Here is a 27,449-nt window from a genome sequence, read left to right on the forward strand (position 1 = left end):
TTAGGGACTGTCCTGGTTTCAGCTGAGATAGAGTTCATTTTCTTTCTAGTAGCTGGTGTAGTGTTATGTTTTGGATTTAGTATAAGAATAATGTTGATACACACTGATGTTTTCAGTTGTTGCTAAGTAGTGTTTATATACTAAGTCAAGGATTTTTCAGCTTCTCATGCTGAGCCAGCAAGAAGGCTGGAGGGGCACAAGAAGTTGGGAGGGGACATAGCCAGGACAGCTGACCCAAATTGGCCAAAGGGCTATTCCATACCATGTGATGCCATGCCCAGTATATAAACTGGGGAAAGTTGGCCTGTGGGGCAGATTGCTGCTTGGGACCCAACTGGGCATTGGTCAGCAAGTGGCGAGCAATTGCATTGTGCCTCACTCGTTCTGTATATGCCAATTCTTTTATTATTCTTATTACTGTCATTTTGTTGTTGTTATTATTATCATTATTATTGTTTTCTTCCTTTCTGTCCTATTAAACTGTTCTTATCTCAACCCATGAGTTTTACTTCCCCCCTGCCCTCTCCCCCATCCCACTGGGTGGGGGGCGAAGTGAGTGAGCAGCTGCGTGGTGCCTAGTTGCTGGCTGGGGTTAAACCACGACAGGGACAGAGAAAGGGCTTGTGACTTTTTTTTTTTCGTTGTGTTTTTGATCTGTGTGGATTTTTTTTTTCCTTTTCTTCCCACTTTGCAGTTTCAATAGCAATTTATACTATTATCTTTTCTGAAGCCAAGCATCCAACTAGATCTAAAGAGGAAGGTTCTGTTGAGGCTGCAAGACTGTTACCAGAGTTTAGGGTGTCCTGGCTGGAGAAGGATATATTTGAAAAACAAACCAAAAAAACTTCGTTTGGCCTATGGAAAAGGAGACTTAAATTAATTTTCTTACAACACTTAATCCATGGCTACTGTTTTAATTTCTTGTATACAATTTTTGTTTTGGCCAAGGTACTAAAGATTTGTGCCTGAAAGCATTTACCCTAAAGGGAACAAAGGAAGATGGAATAAAATTTGAAATTAATGAAACAGTCATTCACAGCTATACAGTCAGTATTTTTCTTTGGCTGCTTTGATTCAGAAGGTTGTTCCTCTGTTTTTTTTGTTTGGTTTTGTTTTGGTGGATTTGTTGGGTTTTTTCAACAAGAAAGCCTTATATAGAAGTGAAAAGCCTGTATGCTGTTACTCATATGTTTACTGGATGTCTCTGGATATGTACTTGGATTCTTGTCAGTGTTTCTAATGCTTCTTACAATATTAGGTAGTCTTCTAAATGAAAGCATCCGTTTCTAACAATCAGTGCAACGTATAGCACATCAGCTGTAGTATCTAGTAATAGAGATGGAGATTTCAAGTAAGGTGGCTTTAAATGTTTTGGCAGGTGAAGTTCCAAAACAGGTGAAAGTGAAAAAACTGAAGAACCTAAAAACTTTGGACTCCAAACCTGGTAATAAGTTGCGTCAGAGTTAAATTACCAGTATTTTAATTTTAAAAAGCATACCCCATTTTTTCTTTGGCTATATGCTGATTTTTTTTCTTTAGGTGTTTATACCTCTTACAAGCCATACTTGAACAAAGATGAAGAAATTGTTAAACAGTTACAAAAGGTAATAGTGCAAGTCTGTTCTTAATGGAAACTGTTTTGTGGTACTGTTGTATGGTGTTTTCATTTAAGGCTGAACTCTGTCTGTTAACTGCATTCCGATTCCTTTGCCCTAATTTATAACTGGACAGATGTACACCCTCATTGTAGAAGAAGGGCTGCTGCCTTGTTAGCAGTTTCTGTAACAACATGAATGGTAGAACTCAAGAAGTTAGATTAATAATTTAGATAATTGAAGTGATTGATCAGTTCATCTGTTTTGGGTTTTCCACCCTCTGCCATCCCCCTCTAGTCTCTTTGGTCTAGAAATCTCATGCATGAGATGTGTAAGAATCAGAGCTTCCACACTTTAGCTGATTTGTACAAGTTTGTTTATAGAAATTTCTCTTTCCTTGAATTTCTTTACATGAAAATAAAAAATCAGCAATTGAAGGGATGGGTATCTGTGCAAAAGGACTGGACACTATTGCTTTCCTTTTGTGGTTCAGGGTAGGGGGTGCTATGTGTAGGCTTATGGCAAATGAATACAGAAACACTGGAGTAAATATTCTTAAAGAAAATCCCACAACTACTTACATATTTTGGGGTAACAGACTTACTGTGATGTTTTATTTCTTTTTTTTAAGGGTGTACAACAGAAACGTCCTACAGAAGCACAGAGTGTGATTCTTCGGCGGTATTTTTTGGAATTGACAGAAAGCTTCATTATTCCATTAGTGAGTTCTTAGACTAATGGGTTTTTTGCATATGTAATACGGAATAGCTTTTTTGGCGTTAGCCTGGCTAAGTCCAGTAACTATCCAGTAACTACTCCTGGGGTCAACACTGGGTCCAGTACTGTTCAATGTGTTCATTAGTGGTCTGGATGATGGGGCAGTGTGTACCTTCAGCAAGTTTGCTGATGGTGCAAAACTGGGAGAAGTGGCTGATGTGCCAGAGGGTCGCGCTGCTGTTCCAAGGGACCTCAGCAGGCTGAAGAAATGGGCTGACAGGAACCTCATGCAGTTCAGCAAAAAGAAGTGCAAGTCCTGCACCTGGGGAGGAAAAAACCCAACCTATGCAGCAGTATATCCTGGGGGCCACCAGGCTGAAAGGCAGCTTTGCAGAAAAGGATCTGGGGGTCCTAATGGATGTGAAATTGAACATCAGCCAGCAATACGCCCTTGAAGCAGAGAAGGCTGATGGTATCCTGGGCTGCGTTGGGAGGGGTGTTGCCAGCAGGCTGAGGGAGGTGATCCTTCCCCTCTATTCAGTACTGGTGAGGCTACACCTGGAGTATCATGTCCAGTTCTGGGCTCCCCAGTATCAGAGAGAGATGGAGGCACAGGAGAGAGTCCCATGAAGAGCCACTAAAATGGCTGAGGAACTGGGGCATCTTTCATATGAGGAAAGAGAGAGCTGGAACTGTTTAGCCTAGGGAGGAGAAGGTTCAGGGGGGATCTCATCAATGTATACAAACGTATATGAACCTGAAGGGAGGATATAACGAAGATGGATCCAGGCTCCTTTCAGTGGTGTCCAGTGACAGGACAACAGGCAATGGGCACAAACTGAAACACAGGAGTGTTTGTCAGCCATCAGGACCGTGAGGGTGACTGAGCACTGGAACAGGTCAGGTTAAACAGAGAGCTTGTGGAGTCTCCATCCTTAGAGATATTTAAAAAACTGTCTGGGCATAGTCCTGGGCAGTCTGCAGGTATGCTTGAGCAGCAGGGATAAGAAGGGAGTTGGACCAGACGGCCTCCAGATCTCTCTCCCAAACTTAGTCATTTTGTGATTCTGTGAATACTATTTGAGCTACAGAAATTTACCATTTAGCTATGTCTTGACTTTCCTAAAATACTGTACTCTTGCAGGTCTTTTAATTACCATACTTAGCATAAAAATTACGAAGGCCATAGCTTAATGTTAAAAATGAAACATTTCTATACCTAGACAAAAGGTTCATATCTCAAAAAGGAATGCTTTTTTCTATGTGTTGCTAGACAGCATTTTCAGATGTTTGCTTGTGACATACTGTGTAACATTTACGCAAAGCAAAACTCTGTGTCTGTGTGTATTTTATCATGGAGTAAGAAGGAAATTTCTTTAATTCTTCCTCAACACATGGAACCACTGTACACTGTTGAATTTTTTTATTATTTTTTATTTAAGTATAAGGGTGTTTCCCTTGGCCTTGAGAAATGTCAATATTGGAAAAGTAGGGTTAGAAAGTACCTTGTAATGAGAAGAGCTCTGTAAGTATATACTCTTGTAGCAAATTACTATTTGCTGTGATAGCTGAGGGGATACTATGAGGTAATCTTTCTGTTAATATGTGAAAGATCAATCAATTCAACTGGTAACTTAGACTGGCTTAATTTTTTTTCCTTAAGTATTTATTCTGTCTTCTAGTGGTAGTGCTTTTCCATGCAAATCATTAAAGTTTAGACAATTTTTCCCTTTTCCAGTCATATTTGTGTACTCACTGCTATTATGCTTGGCATGAGAAACTGTATCTAGCGCATGCCAGTTTCTTTCATCTGCCCTGTCCAGACAGAACATTTTATTACTTGTCCTCTCAGAAATTAATTTACTTCTCGTACTTCTTTGCAGACTTACTTATCTTTGCAGCTCCATTTTTACCGATGTTCTATCTGACTTTCAGACAGCAATGTCTGTATCCAAAGACAGACAGCTTAGGGTTTTGTTTTGGTTTTCTTTTTTTGTTTGTTGATTTTGGAATTTTTTTTGCCATTGGATTACCTGCAGTAGACAAATTTCAGCTGTCAAACCTCCTTGGGCAGTTGTTTTATGGCCTCAGGGCAGCTATGTCCTCAGATTACGGCAGCATTTGCAGGATTTTCTAATCTTGCACCTACATAAATAAAAGTTACAAGAGACTTTTGAGAAGGCGGCAATGTCTCTACTCAGATTCAGTGCATCTAGAACTGGCAAAAGGATTATTATGAAACTCAGCTTTATCTCTCTCATTTCCTGTCAGGAAGTGTTAATGGCCAACATGATATAGCAGGGGCTACAGAATTGGCTTTCTCTTACCTGGTCTCAGTTTTCCTCATTATTACTGCTGTTTCAGAAAAAATGGGCAAACGAAATTTAGTATGGGTGGCTATTTCAAACACTTAAAAACCTTTGGACAAAAATCACATATACAGAGCTCTTCACTAGATCATAAAATCAAAGATGAATGTCGGTTAACTGGGACATCTGATGCAACCCCACTGCTCAGAACAAGGCCTATATGAATATATAGCTAAATATCAAACCTTGCTTTACAAGTATAGGTGTAACTTTTGGACTAATTCAAGACACTTATGTCCCCTGATTCTAGAGGAGGCTTTGGTCATTATCCTCATGCTTTGTCTTCCTCAGAGGCAGTAAATACAGCTTCTAGATCACTGGTGACTGCAATGATCACACACAGTACTGCTTTTTCCCCAAGCCTTGGGTTTTAGAGTACAAGACATTTTCATGATGACTTGCCATTTCTCAGTCCTGCTCTGCTTGACCATAAACCTGATACAGTTTGACATCTGGCAGGGGAGGATCCCAAAACAACATTGAAAGCTTTCAGAGTTTGTGGAGTTTGTGTTTTCCTTTTCTTTTTTTTTTTTTTTTCTGTCAACCTCAGCAAAGAGCCTTCAGTTTTTGTTCTAAACTATAGTAGAGGTGAGTCCAGTAATCTGAAGGTTCATAAACAGACTAATGGAATCTAGTTCCTTCAACCATAATTTCTGTTCAGGAATTTTCTTTCTGGTTTTGTTGTTTTATCTTTGTCTATTAATGATAAGCTGGGGTTTTTTTCCTTGGTGTCTCATGAGAATGGATTCTAGAGAGTAAATCTCAAGACTTTCTGTTTTCCTCCCAGCAGTTTCTATACACTGTTCCTGTAAAAGAATGATTCTCACAAGAGTTTGCTTTATCAGGTGATAATTTCTTCTGGTTTTGGGTGCGATAAAACAGATTCTGAGGAAACTCTGCAAGTTCAGGTGATCCTGGAAGATGCTATTACACTTTTCCAAAGGAGAGACTATTACTGAACATTGAGATACATCTACTTTGTATCTTTGTAACAGAGAATATTTTTTTCAGTGGATCAGAGTATTTTATTGTACAGCATCATGCTATTCTGGAAATGACAGATATCTGGTGTTTTGCTCTCTAAACATGGTACTTCACCTGTTCAAATCTCTAAGCCTAAGTTAGGGGACAAATTTTGTCTGATTTCTAACCAGTTGGCAGAGTTCGTTGGAATGCTTAATGTTCATGGATTTATTTTTTTTCTTCTGGACAGAGATCTCAATTTGCTGAGACAAATCGTAAAATAGGAATTCATATCTAATGTAATAGTAAAAACTTACCTGTCTTGTAAATTGAAATGCTTCTGTAGTGTTTGCAGACTCCTGACATACCTTTATGCTGACAAATGGATATTGTGTTTAGGTTGCTGAATTCATGCAGATTTGTAGGCTTTGACTTGCACTGAAATGGAAATTTGTCATGTTTTCTAATTTGTGCATTAGGATAATGATAAATATGTTCCAATATGCTCTTACCTAGCATTTGGAGGTATGAAGTCAGAGCAGTGATGGACTTCACCAACCCAAAAAGTTCTGTATGAAGTTAAGTCATTTCTCTGGGCAAGTGGTTAAAATTGGGAAGTGATACCTTGGGCATTGGATGTTTACGTATCAGCTGTCCCATTCTGAGCCATCTGAACACTTTTTGTGGATGACCTGAACTTTTCATGATTTTAGAGCATGCATGATCAGTTCCAATTTCTGTCAGCAAGAATTGGGACATCCCAAGAGACTTGTTTGTCCTTAGGTGTTAATGATTAGAGGAGTTTGTCCTTAAAATTTGTCTTTCTCTGTAATTTTGAGACAGGATGGGCATGTAGGGTGAATCTAAAACCTTTCCCTGGCATTCCCCCCGCCATCTTGCTCAAACTTTCTCTTCAAGTGAGAAACTTCATACGTTTTCTGTCACAAATCTTAGTTTATAGGGTGAGATCACCCTTTACATTCTCTGCCACAAGAAGAGTATCTGGAGGGGTCCTTTCTTCAAAAGATAGAACTAGACTTTTCATAATGTTATCAAGGCTGATTATGTTCATAGATCAAAAGGTATGACCATTTGCGTACAGACACTTTCAAAATGTATAGCAGCTTGTTCTGATGCGCTTGTGTGAGCTAGCAGAGCAGAGCTGCTTCCTGTCATCAGACCTTAAGCTTCAGCAGTGGCCTTCCTGAGAATTGTCTCCGCTACTCATACATTAGATAGCCTGTCAGGGTTCTAGCCATGCCTTTGCCAAGCATTGCTACTGCAGAGATGCCCACAGCTGATACAGCGTTTTGTAGTTAGTTGTATATTTAATGTTTGTGTGAGGGACTCTGAAAATCACTTCCAAATACTTGATACAAAGTGGGATTACTTTTGGAATCACCCATGATATGAAGGTACCTGTGGACTGTCACTAAAGAAAAGAGATTATTTACTAGTGGCTGGAGTTGAGGATATATATATTCCATGTATGCTTTTGCTTCCTGTCCTCCTTTCCCTCATGTCCTTCTTAAATCTTGCTGACAAAGTTCTGTAGTTGGGAAATACAAACGGTATTAGATAAGCTCCTTATGCTCTCATGTGGTAAATATGCATGATCCCACCCTGTACCAATACTTAGAAGAGAAAAGGCTGTGGTCACAAGTGATAAGTAAACATACACGTGGACTGTGTATCTTTAAGACTGGTAATGCAAACAACCTTTCTTTTTCCTTCCCCTAGGAACGTTATGTGGCAAGCCTAATGCCTTTGCAAAAATGCATATCACCATGGAAGGTAAGGAAATATAATTCAAATGAGCTAGAAATTGGTGATTAGAGAAAACAGTTATGGTATGTGAATGATTTTTTTTTTTCTTTCCATAGAGTCCTCCACAGCTGAGGCAGTTTAGCCAAGATGACTTCATGAAGACACTGGAAAAAGCAGGACCACAGCTCACATCAGGTTTAAAAGGAGACTGGATAGGACTTTACAGGTCATTTCTTTCATCACCATAAAAAAAATAGTTTCTATAAATGAAGACAAATCAGTACTACGTATGCTCTTTTCCTGAGCAAACTTAGTATTGATTTGAATAAGACTTACTTTTAGAATATATGCTTTAATAGGAATTGATAGTGCTTAGTATACCTTACTTGCTTAAATCTCTTTCTCTGTAACCTCTTAATGGTTTTCATAAGATGCTACTAACACTACAGGTCTCTGTATACCAGTATTAATTGTGCTTTTACTTCTGGTTCTAACTTGATTCCTCCTTGTAATCAAACACAAAGACAAAAATGAGGCTATTTCAAACTGAGCTTTGCTTTTTTCCTGACAAAAATTCCTAATCTTTATTGTTTTTCAGACACCTTTTCTTTACATTGTTTTCTCAATCCTTGTCTTGATTAATAGAAGCACTTGTTATACTCCACTTCAGAATAGTACATTTTTTTGAAAGTAAACAGAGAAAGGGTCCTAATATCTTCTTCAACCTCAAACATAATTAATTTACATTTCATGATGTAGAAAAACAGTGTTGGCAAAATTGTAATTAAAATATAAAATGTATTTTGCTTCGGTATTTTACCAGGCATTTTTTGAAATCACCAAACTTTGATGGTTGGTTTAGAAGCCGGCAGAAAGAAATGACACAGAAGTTGGAGGCCCTTCATTTAGAAGCACTCTGTAATGAGGTTAGAAAAATGTGTGCTTATGATTATATTTATCATCTTGTAATAAAAATATATTCTCCCTCAAGTCAGTTTTACTTCTGCTGTTTTCATTGGTTGAACATAAAAATATTGGCAATTTTGTGAAGCCTGGTCTAGCAAAATGTGATTTTGTTAACCAAGTATAAGCTAGAACTAACATAGCGAAAGAGAACAATATGAAATATAGTTTGTTTGTAAAATGTATCTTTAGTATTTTTATTTGTTTTGTTGTGTATTTTGAAATTGAATACCCATCCACCCCCAAAAAAGTTTTTCCTCTTACTTGATAATGTTATTTTATTCAGCTTCCTTCCTTGGCATTTCATTTGACAACACATATCTACTTGTGATATCGTTTGTAGCTTTGAAGGTATAAACTCAGTGAGTACCACAGAAAATTGACAACTAATTAGATATGGATTGTAAATAGGCCTACAACTGATTCATAGTAATTGGAAGCTGAGAAGTGGAAACTGTTTATAGATAGATAGCAAAATGCCACATAAATGATCTTAGGTTGTAAGATCCATTCTTTACTTAAGCTGAAGTGGGTATCAGTGTAATTTGAATTGGAACAATGATAAAGAAAGGTATCGGAAGAGGAGAAGAGATTGTACAGCTAAAGAGAGAATAGGAAGAACAAAAAGAAGTCGGTCAACACCACAACTTTAAAACAAACAGAAAAATTGCGCTGGTTATTTTAAAATAAGCCATTGATTCTTATCCCTTGCCTTGTCAATTCCCAAACAGTACATTGTAACAACCCAAAGAGTTTGTTCAAATAGAGCAGCCCAAATAATTTGCAGGGCAATAGCTAGGTCAATTATATCACCTAGAATCTATCCAACTATATTTGACATTAACTTACTGCAAAGAAATGTGTCACAAATTTATTGCTGATTCTGCCCCTTATTAGCTCTTTCTTTTGATCCAAGTGTTAACATCTTTCTGAGCAAATGTCCTTAATAGGTGAATAGTAAAGGGGTAGGGGAACAGAACTTCATAAGAAAATTAACTTAATGAGTATATTTTACTAGTTATTGACTATGTGATCTCCTTTAATGCTGTAGAAACAAGAAGTGCTGCCTGGCAATATTTTCATATTTCATTGTGCTGGCAGATCCAATTTGGTAAACATTCACTGCCATTTTGCATTGTAGATGCTATTTTTGAAACTAAGCCTGTTGGGCATGATTTTTTTTTTAATTTGTTTGTATTGTGTTTGTGTGCTAGTCTCCTGTTATGCTAAGTCCTGGGCAAACATGCAAATAAAGCAGATTTTGCAGCTCACTGTAGAGACAGTACGTGAGTAAAATATGCTTAGTAAATGGCATGAGAATAAGGACAAGGAGAAGACCTATTCTGAACAGTGGGTGTAAATCAATACTACTTTTGAAAATTATGTATATTGCCATAAATATTTCAGTGCTTAATTTTTATTCTTTTAGAACTTGGTTTTCTGGAGTCAGAAGCATACTGAAGTAGAAACGGTGGATCTTGTCTTAAAGTTAAAGAATAAACTGGTAAGTAACTGAATTGAACATGGCTCAAATTTGCATGACTTAACTAGATAAAAATATAAAAATATTATATGGTTGTGTTTACAGGAACTTTAAGAATATTTTCATTTAAGTTCTAGGTAGCTCAAGTAATCAATCATTCAGGTTTTCAAAACAAAACCAGTTCGTTTTAGCCATGACTGAAAAGTTAGCTAGCTTCCCAACATTGTCCAGCTATGCTGGAAGCATTGCACTGATCTTGTTTTCTTTAAACTAGTTGGAATTTTGTAACTGATCTAAGTGGGAGCAAGGCTGAATACTCAAAGAAGAAAGTCAAACTTTCTTGTGATTACTAAAAGTCCAAATCAGCATTAGCTCATGCTGTTGTGTGGTTGTTGAGGAAACCTGCTATTGTCCAAAGTCCTACTCAGTCAGTAAAGGAATTAATTTTCCAGATTTGGTAACGTGTCACTTTGGTGCGTCTTAAGGTAAACCTGCATTTTCAGTAGAAAACATGTTGTATTGTACGTTTGCAGTTGCAGGCTGACAGAGAACATCTTCCTGTGAAAACTGACACACTGAAAAAGCTGCAGATGCACATCAATGATATTATACTAGCACTTCCAGATGACTTACAGGACATCTTGCTCAAAACTGGCACAACGTGATTTCTGCTGGGCTATTTTTGTGCAGAAGACAAAAGGGCAAATACAGTTTCACAGAAGACAGTGGCTTACCAAGCTTGGAACACAGCTCTAAATAGTATATTAACACTACAAATGGACTGTACTAATAGTATAGCCCGCGATACTGTTTTCACTGGTTTTTTCACTTAAATACCAATGCAACTGAAGGAATTCCTGTGTCTAATAATGTTTGAAATAAGTGCTCTTAAAGAAAAATGTGGGCATAATGAGACTATACCACAGTATAGGACCACAGTGCAGTGCTGGCATTGCAGAATGTTTTCCAATTGGTGCTGCTGTACCCAATCCTGTTAACTCAGGGGTAAGCCATATTGATCCTGTACTGTCCTGTTGATGTAGTACCTGATTGGGTTTTTTTTTTTAAGTTTTCATCTAGTGGTAAGTCCAACTGACATATTATGTGACTTGGTCAGAATACATTATAGTTGAGGTATTTTACTGGTAAATCATTGCTTTCAAAACTTGTAGGGACAGTTGAAATAATCAGATTGGTTCTTAACTTTCTTCCTTTCTTCTTCTTCTTACCGTCTTTCCAAAACCATACTAATTTAGCATCTTTAAAGAAGAGAAGGCAGCTGACAGAAATTTCCTGAAGAGAAGTCTCTTCCATTCAATGTCAGTTAATTAGGGTGCTCTTACTCACATGCCTTAAAGTAATTGTATACTAATTGGTGGTTTTAAACTGCTGACGTTCAGGATTTAAAGTGTATCACTAGTGTAAATGTAAGCATGCAGTATTCATCACAGGAAATAAACACGGTGTTCTAATATGGATTTTAAAATCGGTTATTTCAGTAGAGTTAGCTGATATACAATCTGTTTCAGCTGGAGATCATACCAGTCAGCTCCTGTTGTAATTTTTTTTTTGTTTTGTTTACTTATACCAGTTTGAGGAGTTAATGGGGCTGGAGGGAGATGATGTTGGCTTCTGCTGAAAAAAGCCTATGGAAAGGTTGAACTGTGGCAAGAAAAGATTGTAGCATAAACTTATTCTCAGTATATGCATATAGCAGACATGCATAAAGAGTAATTTCCTCTTGCATATTAACCAACAAGAATGTGATGTTTATCTTCTTGAACAAGTTTCAGTGGTATATAAGAACTCAGCTGGTCCACTTGCAGTATTATATTTTGACCAGTTTCAAGTAGAATAAACTTAATGCTGTAGTGTACACACAGCATACACTTTTATATGACAAGTGGATAACAGTTATAAAATAAACTCTGCTTTCAAGTGCTTGGATAGAATTTTTAAAAACTTAGGACATAATCCTGCTATAAGAATATGCTTTTGTATGATAAATATTTCATATCATCTTTCTAAAAATGTCTTATTTAGATATAAAGTGTCACAATGGTATTTTTATGAAAATAATGTATTTTAATACTGTTATGGTTTGTATACAATTACTCATGACCAAAAGTTTAATGTATCTATTATGTTACTTAAACTACACCACTTCAGCATTAATTTCTAACTTGCAAATTTTTTTTGCAGACCCTGATGAATAGCATTTCTAATCTAGAAATTAAAGTGGCCATTCTTACACTAAATTATCTTAAATATTTAACCTGGAGCACTGCGTAGTTTCTCGGAACCATGTAAACTGGTAACAACTATGATAACTATCCCATGACTGCAAATATGTATTTTTGTAAAAGAAAATAAAGGGTTTGATTTTTATTTTTTTTTCTTTGGAAGTTAATGTGACGTAGATGATGGATGTGATTTGTTTGTTTTTCCCCTCTTGTGTGTAAGCAAAGCTGTTCAGCAGCTTATAGAGGCTGCTGCTTAGTCTGACTTGATGAAGCTGTACCTCTTAGGTGCCCAGAACTACCTGATGTGATGGAGTAGTGGTGTAGTTTGATCACACATCATAGCTGTAATATGATAGAGCTGCAGGATCCTCAAAAAAGCAAATGGCAGGGACTGGCTTCCAAGCAAAATTCACCCAATCTGCAGTTTATTTCTGTACACATCTGAGAGGCCTTTGAGAAACATGCTAGTGGGAAGTAGACTGCAAGCAAAGCTCAATTCCAGTTTCTTTCATGGAGTTGGTATTAGTTTAAATCCCTGAATAACTAGATGCTTAAACAGAATTAGAGTCTTGTTCAAAAGAAAGGCAAAAAGAAGAGTTGTACTGGGTTGTTTGCTGTCTTCCTCAGTGACTTGTAATGCTTTTAGTAATGGTGGTTGAAAAGGACCTTAACCTATAACCACAAATCTAGTCACTACAACAGGAACAGCCTTGTTGCAGGTTTCTGATCTTGTCCTGTCTCCCTGTAGTCCTCTTAAACTGAGCATGCATGTTTTGACTGGGGATGCTTCAGCTATTCATAGTGTTGCAGCAGCGGAATCGTATCTGTTGCAGAAAGTAGTTGCCCAGTTGGTGAGCTGGAATTTTCCCACCCCTGTTTTTTGTTTTGGTTTTGTTTTTTTTTAACTCAGTGTGCTTAAAATACAGGTAAAGAGCCTATACCTCATTCATCTGAGGCTTGACAGCTAAAGGACCGTGCACAAAACTACTAGTTTCTGTAACTTTGCCTCAGTCTTCACCTGAGTTTAAAAAAAAAAAAAAAAAAATTTATATATATATATATGTATACCCACACATTGTTTGGACCAGGATGGGAAAAAGTCCCTAAGTGATTAGAAAGGGTCCTAGAAAAGAGGTAGCAGCTGTTCAATAAAGAAATGTTAAAGATAAAGGGTCCCAGTTGGATCATCAGAAAAAGTTAAGACTGCCTTAGTTAGTGTAACAGGAGAGTAAACTGGACACACACAAGCTTTGAGACTTCTCAGATTTCTTTTAAACAATGTGGAAATAACGCCAAGAACCAAAACACGAGATGGAGTGCAATCAAATATGGTAAAGGTGCAGCTAGTCCTTCAACAGTCCTAACATCCATGAGCTGAGTCAAGAAGAGTGAACCAAAAATATGTTGTGAATAATAGTTATGTATGATTATACAGAGCAACCACTTACATTAATGTTGAAATGCTGATTATTAACAATCACTTCTAAAGCAAATGTTTGTTAGATTGTACTCAAACAATTGAAATAATGGAAGGTATCTATGAATTACCTAGCTATAGTAAGAATATGCCAGCTTGATCGTCTGGGAAGTAACCTTTCAGAGAGAGTCCTTCAAATATTTTGTCGTACACTTATCCTCAGCTAAGTTCAGGGAAGCTTAATTTCCATGGCCAAAAAGAAAAGGAAAAATGCTGAGTGCTCTGAATAGGGAATTGTTAAGTATTGAAAGCCTAGAACTGGACTCCTTAAAACTATGAGGAAATTGAAATCTAATAGTTCATCAGGATTATATTAACATCCTGCACACTAACTAGATTTAAGTTTCAAATAAGTGATATTTTAATTTTATGAAAATACAACCCTCAATCTTAATTTACAACAGATTTTTGGTTCAGAAGAACATAATTTAAAACCTGAGTAAGACTCAACATGACACATAAGAAAAGAACAGCCTAAGTTGAGTCTCACTTACAGTTGTCTACTGTTAGGATCTGGTCCAGGACTGTCTCTTTTATCATAACCGTTAAAGATGTTTTTCTTTAATGGAAGATAAGTAAATAGCTTCTGTTTGAAAAATGTTAGCTCTTGTGTATTGACATAGTTTCTAATTTGCATAGGTAGGCAACAACTCCCTTGAGCATTTGTAGGGCTTTTGATTGAACCAATGCTTCCTTGGGATAGGGAGCTCAGTCACTTAGGTATTAATGCAGCTCATTTTACATTGCCCCAAATTTAATTACTGCCATACCAGGGGCTTTTTACATTAGCTGTGAAAGACACTGTTACAGCTGATTATGAACTCAAACATATCTCTCAAAAAATGGCATGCTTCTAAAAAAACATGGCTTGCTTCAGTTTTATTCCCATCTAACTTCCCTCAATCTGCCTGCTGCTTCCTGGCTGAGAAGCCGTGTGCTGTTTTGGTGCCAAGACCACACTGTGTTTCGCCTTGACTCTGCAGCCGAGGGTCCAGGTCATAGAAACAACGTAAGAAAAAGATCCTTTGGTAATCAGCATTCCCGTGATAGAGGTTGGGTTTTTTTAATTACCTGGCTCTGTTGCAACTAGGGTGTATTTGGAGGTCCTCTGAGGATTTGGTTTGCCCTGAACCCCCTACATCTCTCTCGTGCTCTGAGCTCTCCTGCAGCCCTGGGGCAGAAGCCCCCGTTGGCTGTCGTGCCTCAGCCTCAGCCCAGCGGGAGCGGGAGCTGCCGTGAGGTGAACTACTCGGGTGTGGGGGTGCCCCGGGGAGCGGCGGGCCGCTCGGCCTCGGCCTCGGCCCGACGAGCTGCCTGTCGCCCGGCGGACTACATTTCCCGGCATGCCGCGCTCCGCCTTGCCCCGGGCGGCCGGAAGCTGCGGCGAGGCGGGCTGGACGCCGTCAACTACATCCCCCGTCGTGCGCCGGCAGCGGCGGTTAGAAGGAGCGAGGCGCGGAGCGGGCGCAGCGCTCGCTGGGAGTAGTAGTCCCCGCCGCCCGTTGGGCGCTCGGGCCGTGTGGCGAAGGGTGGTTCCGCGGACGGGGGATGTGGCGAGCGTGACGTGATTCTGTCCGCGTTGGAGCCGGGGCGGCCGTGGCGAGCGTGACGTGGCAGAGAACGAGCGAGCGAGGTTCCCCGGTCACAGAGCAGCAGCTGCCGCCGTCGTCGTCGCTGCCGCCCGCGCCTTATAAGTCGGCGCCGCCGGGCGAACCCCGCGCCTCAGCAGCCTGCCTCGTCGCTCGCGGAGGGATCCGTGAGCGCAGACAGGCGCCGGGCCGCGCTCCCCCTCCCTCCCTCTCTCCCTCCCTTCCTCCCTCCCTCCCTCCTCGCCGCGCTTCTCTCGCCGCCTGCGCCGCCGCCCAGCCCCGCGCCGGAGCCGCCATGGGCCTCACCATCTCCTCGCTCTTCTCACGCCTCTTCGGCAAGAAGCAGATGCGCATCCTCATGGGTAAGGGGTGACAGTGGTACGCTGCCGCCGCCCCCCCCCCCCCTCCCGGAGCCTTGCCGCCGCAGCCGTTGCGCCCTACCGGGCCGCGGCCGACGCCAGGCCCGCCCGCTCCCTCACGGAGCTGGCGGTGGGGGAGGGGAGGCGGGCGGGAGGGGGCCGCGGGCTCGGGGCGGGGGGGGCTTGCCCCGTCCCGGGGGCGGGGGGGACACGGGACACCCCTCTGTCCCCTTTCCTTAGGGCTTGCGGGGTCGTTGGTAAGTGAGCGAGGGAAGGAGCGGTGGGGGAAGGGGGTGGGGATCGGGATATGTCTGCCCTTCCTTTTCCTCTGCCGTGTTCTCGTTTTCTTCTCTCTTGTGCCCCCCCCCCCCCCCCCCCCCCCCGCCCCCGAGTCCCGCTGATCGGGGGTCGCGGCTGCGCTGGCCCGGGCGAGGCAGAGCCCCGCTTTCTGCGGGGTTTGCAGCGAGGCTGCAGCCCCTTCTCCTTGCACCTGCGTTTCCGCTCGCGTTGAGCCGGAGCGAAAACGTAGAACAAAGATCAAATTGCAGTAGGTGAAGCCGGTGCCCGCCTGCCGGGGGAAAGTACTTTGGGCGGAGGGGGGGGGTGTCCCTTTACCGAAAGGCGAGCGAGGTCTGTGCCTTGCTTTTTCCCCGCGCTGCCGGTGCGGTTGTGCTCTCGGCCTGGAGACGCCGCTCCTGCCCGAGCAGGGTGGCTTTTCGAACAGGATGTGATAAAGCCTGGTGTGCTTGACACCGAGAGCTTAAGAAATTGCCATATAATGGCCGATTTTCGGCAACTGTGGTGCCTGTATCTCTGACTCTTGTGAAAGGACATTTCAGTATAGCAACTGTGCGCTTTAATTCTCCTGTACCTCATGTACAAAACCATAAAACCCAGTAGGTTGCTCTTCCGGCGCCTGCTTAGTTTTACTGTCTGCCCGTAACTATTTATTTGGAATTAGATTGTGGTTCTCTTGACATGGACTGCGTAAGAGTTGAAGCAAGTGGTTCTTGAAGGTTCTCACTTTAAGATTACAGTTCAAAAGGTCAAAGCCAGTGCATACTGCATTCGGTATTTCCTCCTCCTGTTCAACTCCTTACTGCCTTCTTCCACCCACCTACCCACTCCCGCAAGCTTTATGTACAAACAGATCTTAACCCCTAAATTTTTCTCAAATTCTATTACCAAGGTGAATGGAACTTGATTTATGGCCATTGACTGAAGTAGCTTGTCCTAAGGAATTACACGAAGTGCTCACTTCAATACAGCCAGTGATGGGGCTAGGTCCTAACTGTGAAACTTCTTGGCACGCAACTCATCCTTAACGCTGCCTGGCTATGCGCAGCAGACACAATAATGAAGCTTTTTTTAATTATAATTTTTCACGATCTCCATACATTTTGTGATGACAGAGTTCTTTACTGCATGCACAGTAATTTTTATTGTATCTTCTCTGTTTGAAATTAGAGAGTCTCATCCATTTCAAAATAACCTGGGTAATTTTTGTCTTCGAGACAACTTAGTACATCTTTCGGTTTCAAGGAAGTGATTTGACTGTCTCCCTTGCAGCCAGACTCTTCATATGACTCTGAATGAATAAAGTAGAATCTTCAGATGAGCTTGACTGTAGGATGAGATAGTCTCTATGGTATTTGTAGTTCTGTTGCATTCTGCAAAATAATGAGAACAGGAAAGCGATGTCATACAGATCAAAACAGCTTGCAACACTTTAGTTTCTTTATTGGTAGGTAATCAGTTCAAATTTAGGTTAGATATGAGTTAGGGAGCTGTACTTTCTAGCAGTTGGTTCAAATGCTTTTTAATAATTTTGATTTTAAGGCATTATATTCAAATACAGGACTGGATCAGAGCATGAGACTGCACCATGTTTGTTATGTAGTATAAGAGGCTAAAACTTTTGCTATGTTGTGATGAGAGTGTATCATAGGACCTAAACTGGATGTTTAGAAGCAGAATATGTTATATTGGATATGACATAATTCATTTATACCTGTAACATGGAAAAGAAGCTCTTCATAGCATACTACATTATGTATCAGCACTTTGAGGAGAGATGTCTGAATTAATACTGTGACTGAATTAAGCTTCTCCTCAGGGTGATGATTTTCAGTTTATGGTTTGAAAATGAGCTGTACAGGGCTAGGCATTTAAGTTTTTGTATGTAGTATACCAATGAAGTAACTTTATGGGGTAAGGTGTTTATGGAGAAATATTTAGGGGGAGAATATTATATGGGTGAGTTGATAATGAACAGATGATTAATTTATAATTCAGACTTCCCTTTCACTGCTTTCTTCTGTTTCTGCAGAATTCAAGATAAAGTAGAATTAATTTAGCTCTTAAGACAGACTTTGTGTTACTGAGTTCTGGAGAATTTGAATATTTCTCATCAGGTACCATTACCAACAGCAAACATGACATACTAGCTTTTATATTCTCAAATTACATTTATGATAAAAGGTGGACATTTAATGGTATGCTGTTACTGAAATTTTGTTTTTTAAAAAGTGCACTTGTATAATTAAGTACTTTTCAGAAATATTAAGTTAACATTCTGAGGAAATGGATGCAAAATAATTCCTGTGTCTTTATAGGTGGAAGTAACATGAGGGAAAAGAAGTAACTGTAGGATAGGATTGAATAACTTAAACCAGGCAATGGGGGTGTTAGAGTGGAAAAACTGAGTCCTAACCCTACATGTACCTATCTGTAAAACTCTTCGCTTGTAGTTTCTCATGCTTAAAAAAGTTATTGATTCATTGTGCACCTTTCAGTATCATAATTTAGTGTTCTGTGTCTTGGTGTAGTTGTGCAAGTATAACTGAGATAATAGCTACTCAGGAGCTTCAAAACCAAAGGTAATTATTAAATACATTGGGGAAGAATTTGTCAGATTATTTGGGAATTGTGTCACTGTACAGCACAAAACATTTAGCTGTTTTTATTTGTTAGAGGGTTTTTGTGTTGTTTGTGTTTTGTTTGGTTTTTTTTAAACCGCTGTTGGTTTGCATGCTGTTGGGGTTTTTTTGTATGTATGTTTTCTTGAGAAGCTGTATTGGGAATTGCCCCTTCATATCCCACAAAGACTTACCCAATTGAAACGAAACCTGAAAGAGGAATAGTATGTAAAGGATAAATAAGTTTTGAGAGAACTGGTATAAAGGTAAAAGAAAAGTGAAGGGATACAAACCTGTAGTAAATTGGGATTCGTTAATTTCACTTTTTTAAGCTGGCTTTTGATTGTAACATGAATGTCACAAATTAGTTAAATACAGTAGAAGCTGCTTCCCCCTCCGCCCCCCCCTCTCTGATTATGGGAAACATTCATTTTAGAAGTGGCAACATGCTGTATTCTATAGTAAACTGTGGAAATCTCAATCTGACAACCAAAATCTCTTGGTCTTGATGGGGGTTCCTTTTAAAAAGTCAATTCTCAATTTTTCTGCATCTATAGTTTATATGAAGCTCTGTGCTGTGATAACTGAGGCCGCTTGATATTTAGCCACCAATGATCAAAGTAGAAAGTTGGTAAATGAAGAATGCAGTGGGGTCACAGGGGTGGTGTTCCCAGGGACAAGTGAACTACAAGCTTGAGGTTTAGAAACACGACTGACAGACTGTGAATAAAACACTCTTAAGAGGAGTAAAGGGCTTAGAACCATAATGGTTTTAAGAGTAACTGAAAGCATTATAGGTATTTTTTCTCCAGCTAGAGGAAAAGTATATTTGACTCTGTTTAAAGATAAATGGTTGCAAGGGCAAGTCTGTGCTTCCCATTTGTACTTTATTGTAATCTTAATGCTTTGTAGTACAACTGCTGACCATCGTACCCACATCAAGATACTTAGCGCTTGGTCTTGTTGATGGTCAGTCAGGTAATGGAATCAGAGTGAAAATGTAGAATTGGAAATTTACATTATTTGGGGATTTAAGACTTAAGTTTTAATCTTGATAGTTAAATCAGCTTAAACTTTATGACATGGAAGTAGCTCATAGATTTACATTTAGTGTTTCAGTGCAAATGTAAACACGTGTTTGTTCTTGGGCTGCTAAAAGCAATAGTTACAGTTCCTAGTAGCTCAAAAGACTAAATGTGATTTGGTGTTACGAAATTTCTTGTTCTAAAAAGGGTGGTAAATGGCAAGTTGGAGTAAGAAGTATGAATGGAGGCTATGCTCTTGATGACTATTGCTTGTTTAGACTTCATAACATTAGCAATTCAGCTAAAAGAGGCAGGTTTTGCAAATAGGGTAATTGTGATTTGCAGAGTTGCGTTCCCTTAGTTAAAAGCTGCTGTCTCAAGTGTGGAGTCAGAAGAAAACGCATGTCCATAACTCAGCCTGCCTCAGTGCAAAGTCCAACAGCTTAATTAGAATTGTGGATAAGAGTGGATTTAAGCAAAGTCTCTGGGCTTTGCGCTTACATAGCTAATGTAGGCTTCTGCCAACACCATTGAGGTGTTGGTGAGTCCTGGTAAAAGAGTACAGTGGATAACTGGGGCACTAATTTCTTAAATTTAGCAAATAGTTTAAAACTCTTGACTAGTTTCTAATTTCTTAACTCTGAGTCATATCTTCAAATGGTTCTCAATACCCTGTGTATATTCTTTGAAATGAGATTAGCTTTTTTCTTTTTGTCTTTGTCTGTATCTTTAGTATAACCCCTAAATACACTAAAACCATTTGTGTAGATAACACCATCTTTCTTTCATTGCTAATTTTAACAAATCTTGTCAGTGCTTGTTCTACTGATAACTGTTTGGGGGTTTTTTTGGGGGGTGGGAGAAGAGTTTGTGGGTATGTGTAGCTTTAATTGATGGTTCACTAAACGATCTTAATTTACTCAAACTATCACATACATATTATGTACACGCATTCTATTTTCTTGTAAAGATCTAGGCACCCTACAAATGCTCACTTGAAGATGAGCTGTGTGAGCATAGTGTTGGGCTTCAAGCATTGTGCTATCAAAAACATAGTTTTTCAGCATAGATGGAGTATTTGAGGGTTTCAGAGTTTGCTTAAAGGGTTTTCTAAGGCTACCCAAAACTTTATTGGTGTAGGGAAAATGCTAACATTTACAGGTTTCATGACTTGCAAGCTCTTGTGAAACTTCTGCTGCACCATGTCTTGTCTTTTTTTTTTTTTTTTTTTGTTCATGCTTGCGTGTGTTTCTAAGAGACCAACACTTAGACAATAGCAAATGTAAAACTGTTAAATTTTAATTTGAACATTTTGGGAGGTTATTACCCCTGAAGGAGCTTTGGTTTTAATGGTAGATTCCATCCCCCTTCCTCCCCGCCTTCATGACATTAACAATTAGAACACCTTTTTTTTTTTTTTTTTTTTTAACACACAATGATAATACCAAAGAAACTGAGTTGGCATGTATAATCCTGTTTACAGTATCAGGTATAGGACCATTATAGCTAGGCTTTTTTAATTAGTTAGCTGTAACAGCAGTTTGTGTCTTGAGAAAGAGGCGGCTTTTTAAGAGTTTGGTTTCATTCTGAATAAGCAGGTAATTTCTAATTCCATTTTATTGTAATGCTAAGGAAACAGTTGTACTAATAGTCAGGTCATCAAACCACTTAAAGCTTAATATATCACAATCACCAATTAGGAAATTAACTGAGAACACTTAATGTTATCAAACAAGGATAAGATTTGGTTTCTTGTGCAAGTATTATTTAATTAATTCTTTGATAGGGGTTTTATTTTTGTTTGGGCAAAATTTTATTGGCTATTTTAATTTTCACAAATAAATATTTTATTCAAACCATTGCTGTGGTATTCAGTACCTACTGTTTATTTAGGTGCTTATGTGCTAGGCATTAGATTCTAACATAAAGAATTGTGTTTTGAGTTGCTCTTGTGTGTTCTGAAATGCCTAACAATGAGCAGTTGCACAGACGTTTCTAGAAAACTACAGTGTGTGCCTGCGGTGTTGGTCATGCTTCTCAAAAAAATGTCTTTGAGGCTCCAGTTTTTGGTTTGTTTTTTGGTTTGGGTTTTTTTTTTTTTTTTTAGGATCACATATTTACCACATAGCTTACATTGAAAAAACAGCAAACTTAAGTTTCGTTGTAGAAACAGAAGAGCAAATTTTGGTGCAGAAGGCCTTCTTTAAAGATCCAAAGTGGAGACTCCTAATGAAAGCATCCTAGTGGATCTCAATAAATAGAATTTATATTCTAAAGAAGAGTTACAGTCCTTAGGCTATATGCGGAGTGATGACAGGATTTTCCTAATGTATGTGTTTCTGTCAATGCAAAAGAAATGTTATAGCAAAGGGAGAAGAGACTGGGATAAGGGGGACTGAAGTGTCTTCTATGGGTAGTGCCTGTTGGTTCAGGTGCATGTGAAACTGGCCTTAGGTGAAAGTTGAGTAAGTGAGACCTTCTCCAACTTGAGTGCAAAGTAGCAAACGTGATCAGTTAGAAACTGTGTGCTGCTTCTAGATTGTTGCTATGCATTTAAAACCATCCTGACTTAGACAGAAGAAACTTTGAAAGTGAATGATAAAACTTAATTAAGTAACACAAATACGAAGGAAGGTGACTATAAACTTGTGAGTCTGTAGGTTGTGGCTGGAAGTGTGTTATCAAACTTGTTTTCTTCATTGCTTGTTCTCTCTCTCAGTGCTGGGTAGAGGAGATGGGGAGAAACATACAGTAGTATATCGACAATGATTTAAGAGTGTTTAAGAAGGTGTTTCTTCTCAGAAAAAAAACCCTGGTACTCTGCACGTAAAATGGCATATTTTAAAATTAGCAGGTTGTAGTTCATATTGTGAACTAAATCAAATTTTCTGTTTATTTTAGTTGGTTTGGATGCTGCTGGTAAGACAACTATTCTTTATAAACTGAAACTAGGAGAAATTGTCACCACAATTCCCACTATTGGTAAGATAACCAATTCTCATGTCTTAATTCTTGTTACTCTAAATTTGTGTTTTAGCGATGGGCTTCTGAAGAGCGTAGGGATTTGCTATCTTTGCTTGTTAGTGTAAGAATCAAGACAAACATGGGCTTTCTAGTACTGCCATAATGTAAATGTGTCAGACCAAAGATACATCGAGACCAGAATCCTGTGTCTGATAGTGGGCAGTAGCAGGTGCTCAGGAGTATAGGAACCGATTAAGTAGCAGTACTTCCCCCAAATATCATGACCCTCTAGCAGTTCATGGTTGAAAGATTTGCTGAACCAAAGGTAGTGTACGTGAATTTAAGCGTTTAATATTTTTTTTCTCCACTTAAGTCAACGTTATTCTTGATCTAGCAGTTCAATTCTGATAAGCCATTTTATATATATTTGGGAGAAGTATAACTTAGGAAGTAGCTATCTTTAACATGGTTAGAGTTACATTTTAACACTAGCATTAACTATTTCTAATTACTTAACTCTTTTATTTTTAGGTTTTAATGTGGAAACGGTAGAATATAAAAACATTTGTTTCACAGTTTGGGATGTTGGTGGTCAAGATAAAATTAGACCTCTTTGGAGGCATTATTTCCAAAACACACAGGTAAGAGTTCTGAGATGGCAATAGTTAAAGACGTGTTTTGTAAAGTCTCATGTTCTGTAGAGTATATGTGGAAAGTTGTCCTCTGTCCTTTCCTTTCAAAAAGGTTCCTCACTACTTCCTGCAAGTGCTGAGGGATACCCAGATTTTATTCTAGTTGAAGCTAGTTTGTTACCCTGAAGGCTTCAAGTCTAGTCGTGAGTGTAGCCTGGCAAGGATGAAATCCTTTAGGATCTACCAGTGTTCTGTAATGTGCCGGAGCAGCTGGTTTGTTTGTGAGGAACTCTTCAACTTTACCCTGTCCATGCTTTGATCTGTTTGAACTGGCATTGCCTTATGCATAAAGATTGTTACTGTTTAAACACCCTTCTATGTACTCTTTTTTTAATAATCAGCCTTAAAATATACAGCTTTTACTGTGCTATATCAGTGTATTTAGTACATTGAGTATCTAAAAATAGCATAAAAGATCTTGTTACCAATTGATCAGAAAGTGTCAGCTTCCTATTGATGCGACTGCTGTTATTTTTGGTGACATAAATGTGATTCTTTCCGTTGGTTCACAAGTAGTAAGGTAAGTTGCTTATTAGTATCAGGAAGCTTGGGGGAGTGTGTTGTTTTGTGGGTTTTTTGGTTTTGTTTTTTTTTCTGTGTTGAATATCGAATTGTTTCCAAGAAACTTCTGTGCAGCATAAAGCATGTGATTGGTGCAGAAAAATGGAGAAGTCTGGATTGACAAAAAGGAGCTAGCAAAGTACTGTTGTGAATAGACTAGTACTTAATTTCAGTTCCTTATTCAGCCCTGTCACTGAATATTTTTAAAAGATGCTTCTCTTTTCTTAGAATGATAAAATGTAAGTCTTTCAGACTGAAATTTTAAGAGTAAATAGTGTGTGTGTGTGTGTGTGTAAGGAGAACACTTGAATAACAGAGATGCCATGAGAAATGCTGTTTGGTACAAACTTTTTAAAACAAATTCAGGCCTTACTTTAAGGGTGTGGTTTTTTTCAGTGAAACATGAGATGGTGAAGCAGTTGCAATTCTCTTGCTGCATTTAACATGATACAATGAGTGAAAAGGGAGGGGGGAGCGTTAGCTTCTGAAATTTTGCTGGAGTCTCCCCCCGCCCCCCAAACTAATGAATCCCACAGTAATCTGTAAACCAACATTTGTGTGTGTTAACTTTATTGATTTAGAAGGCCTAGCTTTATTCTGCAGTTGAAACTTATTATATAGCTGTTCAGACAGACATCTTGCGCTGCTTAAACAGAAATTTCTCTCAAATTTGCTTACCTAAGAAAGGGGATGATCGCAATATTCAATATGAGTTATTTGGTTTTTAAAATAGTATTGTATGTTTACATTGGTTTTTCAAAACTGCTTAACTTCTTACAGGGCCTCATTTTTGTGGTAGACAGCAATGACAGAGAGAGAATCCAGGAGGCAGCAGAAGAGCTGCAGAAAATGGTAATTATAGATACCTTCTGAAATACAATTGTTAAACTTATTTGTCGTGGTTTTGGATGTCCGTCAGCTTCCCCAAGAGATTTAGGATTTTAAAATTTTAGGGAGTTTGTACAGTGCATATTGTGTTCACCTGGTAATTCTGGGTCACGTAGTGCACTGACTTGTAACTACAACTCTGTAGAGAGCTTTAGCTCAAGAACTACTAATGTGTCAGAACCTTTCTTTTTGTCTTAAAATCATAATAGAAATGCAGCAGAGTAAGAAAGAATTTTGGAAAAACAAATCGGTGCTAAGAATTTCAGCAGCAAGTTGCCAGTAAATTTAAACTGCCTATTGAAAGAATATTTCCTTACTTGTAGGAGAAGTTCTGTTGGGTACTAGTTCCATTTCACTTAGTACTTACTAGTGACTTCAGGAGCAAGAATGAAGATGTTTATAACCCTTAAATCAGGATTTAGGTTTCTCTAGTGCTTGTTGAAGTACTTAACTGAGCTAATTTAATAACATCACCATTTTTTCTGTTAGCTTCAGGAGGATGAGCTGCGAGATGCAGTCCTGCTTCTGTTTGCGAACAAACAAGATCTGCCAAATGCCATGGCAATCAGTGAAATGACAGATAAACTAGGTCTTCAGTCTCTGCGTAACAGAACTGTAAGTGCTAAACTTCCTGCTTGCTGAACTCTTGTCTTCCTTTATTATATATCATAAACATAAGTTTTCCTTTAAAGGAAAGGGAAGTTCTCACCTCTTTTTGTAAAAAAAATGCACATACCTGCTATTAAACTCTGTACTGCATAGTTTAAGGTCCTTGTTGAAAATAAGTGATTTAGGAATATAATCCAGTGTGTATAGCTATTGCAGGTGTTTCATCTCTCACCTTTTCTTGGAAAAATAAATATTCCAGTCTGTCACTGAAATACAGCTGTCAAACATGTTTGACAAAGTATGTGGTGGGCTTTCCCATTTTCTCAATATTTGTTATTATGGGGGAGAAAATGCTTTCTGCGTTCTCACCACTACAAAGATGAGAAGAAATTAAGTAGCTCCTGAATCGTTAGATTCCATCTGCACAAGCCTTTGAGACATAGGGTTGCTTCACATAAACCACCTAGCCTTCTGTAATACTCGCTTAATGTCTGTATGTTGACACACTAAGATCGTATCCATAGAAGATGTTTTAGAGGTCTGTTGATTTAGATAATTCCATGTCCCATTTCCTAAAAAGCAGTCTTTCAAAAACAAGAAGCAAGTTTTCAGCATATAAACCAAATGCAAGTTCTGTATTTGTTTCTTGATGCCCTAAATGTTGTTCTAGGATTTGGTGGGACAACACTTGAGTTTCCAGATAATGTCTGAACCCCATCTGCTTTATATAGACTTTTCAAAACTTTTAAAAATACCATGCGTTCGATATTTACTCTACTTATGGCACGAAACAGTGTTTAAAGAACACTGAGTGTCTATCTGAATGTCACATACTGTGATAACTTAGCTTGCATTTTGTCAGTATTTATATTTAATTTCTGTTTGTGTTCTACATTAACAGTGGTATGTCCAGGCTACCTGTGCTACGCAAGGAACTGGTCTGTATGAGGGACTTGACTGGCTGTCAAATGAACTCTCAAAACGCTAACTCAAACTGGATGACTCTTTCACCAGGGACATGTTTGATATAAGTGGTCTAGGCTTGTTACAACAAAATTAGTTCGCATCTTGGTTATTACAGTATCTGGAACTGATATTTGGGCAGGATATTACAGCGTTTCAACTTATTTTGTTGCCAATTATTGTTTACCGAGCTACATGTTGCAAAGGTAGCAATATGCTTGGGTAAAAATCTCCTTAACTTGGAAAAAGTGTATCTTCTGATTTTATTCCCCTTGTTAGCCTAAATGCCTGAATATAGTTATTGTGACATCTTTAAGATCTGTTTTGAATACTCTTCTGAGCCCCAATAAATTAATGTGTTTTTTTCTCCCTGCTACTTTTAGTTTACTGATGCCCTGTTTCATTCCTCAGACAGTCTGCTGATTTAAAAATGTAGCATTCCGTATGTATTTATTTCTTTCCCTTGCCAAAAAGAATTCTTAATACTGCTTGTTCCAGCCAAGGAAATGCTCTAAAACACTATACGAATCTACTGCACTGAGGAACATTTTATTAATCCTTGGGTTCTGTCAGCCCAACTTGCCTTTGTGTGAATTGGATTTGATGGGTAGAATAGTTCTGTGCTGGTTGCGAAGAGCTCATGTTGAGGTTGTTTTTAATATTCAGCAGATTGTCTTCCTTTATATTGTATCTTTTTTTTTATGTTGCATGTTGCTTTTTGGTATCAGCCTGACTATTTTTGCCCAGTGTATAATAGTTCTGCTGAAGTTTTACTGTTTGTTGGTGAACATATCTTCATAAAGAAATTTTGGAAAATTCATCAAACTCAATGGATTAGTTTCTTCATAACCCACTTGGAATTATTCCTAATAAAATGATAAAATGTATAGTTCTGTGTACGCTCTTCTTGATTCCTGAAATAGTTGAATTGCAAATTACCACTTACTCTTTTTCCATATACTGAGCTTTCCTGCAGCTTGAATGTGAACATCAGTCTCAGTTTTTCACTTGTTTGGAGCTATGTAGAGCAGGACATGGAAGGTGGGCATCAAAGTTGTATACAGTGCAGTAGAGCAGCTGTCCTCAAGACTTAAATAATTCTGTAAGTGTCTTCTGAAGTTGTAAATCTAAAATTCCTTTTAAGATGTCCAGATATGAAAATACTAACAGTTACAAAAATTGTAATAAAACAAATATGAACTGTGAAAAGCATGCATGTCTGTTTCATAGCTGTATCTACATTTAAAAACCAACATGGGTTCCCACAGGAGAATCACAGATTCTGTTGATGGCTAGCTGGAAAG

At 38.8% G+C, this 27,449-nt stretch overlaps 2 protein-coding genes across 2 annotated transcripts in view; both read left to right on the plus strand.

Moving 5' to 3' along the window:
- The window catches only part of DENND6A (DENN domain containing 6A), a 29,881-nt gene extending 17,636 nt beyond the window's left edge, over nucleotides 1-12,245 (plus strand). Inside the window, 8 exon segments of the mRNA XM_075053232.1 lie at nucleotides 1,379-1,444; nucleotides 1,540-1,604; nucleotides 2,227-2,316; nucleotides 7,385-7,438; nucleotides 7,528-7,637; nucleotides 8,235-8,337; nucleotides 9,804-9,878; nucleotides 10,391-12,245. Of these exon segments, the coding sequence (XP_074909333.1) occupies nucleotides 1,379-1,444; nucleotides 1,540-1,604; nucleotides 2,227-2,316; nucleotides 7,385-7,438; nucleotides 7,528-7,637; nucleotides 8,235-8,337; nucleotides 9,804-9,878; nucleotides 10,391-10,522 (695 nt within the window). The 3' untranslated portion in view covers nucleotides 10,523-12,245.
- Nucleotides 12,246-15,103: 2,858 nt separating this feature from the next.
- On the plus strand, nucleotides 15,104-27,032 carry ARF4 (ARF GTPase 4). Its single transcript, XM_075052618.1, has 6 exons — nucleotides 15,104-15,528; nucleotides 22,370-22,450; nucleotides 22,964-23,073; nucleotides 24,466-24,537; nucleotides 25,063-25,188; nucleotides 26,084-27,032. The coding sequence occupies exons 1-6, from the start codon at nucleotides 15,462-15,464 to the stop codon at nucleotides 26,168-26,170; spliced, it is 543 nt and encodes a 180-aa protein (XP_074908719.1). The 5' UTR covers nucleotides 15,104-15,461; the 3' UTR covers nucleotides 26,171-27,032.
- The last annotated feature ends 417 nt before the right edge of the window (nucleotides 27,033-27,449 follow it).

The sequence above is a fragment of the Buteo buteo genome, chromosome 21 (genome assembly GCF_964188355.1).
Source record: "Buteo buteo chromosome 21, bButBut1.hap1.1, whole genome shotgun sequence".
Classification (NCBI taxonomy): domain Eukaryota; kingdom Metazoa; phylum Chordata; class Aves; order Accipitriformes; family Accipitridae; genus Buteo; species Buteo buteo.

What these genes read in the sequence shown, in the direction of transcription:
- ARF4 (XM_075052618.1), top strand. Translation starts at nt 15,462, where the DNA reads ATGGGCCTCACCATCTCCTCGCTCTTCTCACGCCTCTTCGGCAAGAAG. An exon ending in ATTATTTCCAAAACACACAG is followed by an intron (nt 23,074 to 24,465) that starts GTAAGAGTTCTG and finishes AACTTCTTACAG; the next exon opens with GGCCTCATTTTTGTGGTAGA. An exon ending in AGTCTCTGCGTAACAGAACT is followed by an intron (nt 25,189 to 26,083) that starts GTAAGTGCTAAA and finishes CTACATTAACAG; the next exon opens with TGGTATGTCCAGGCTACCTG.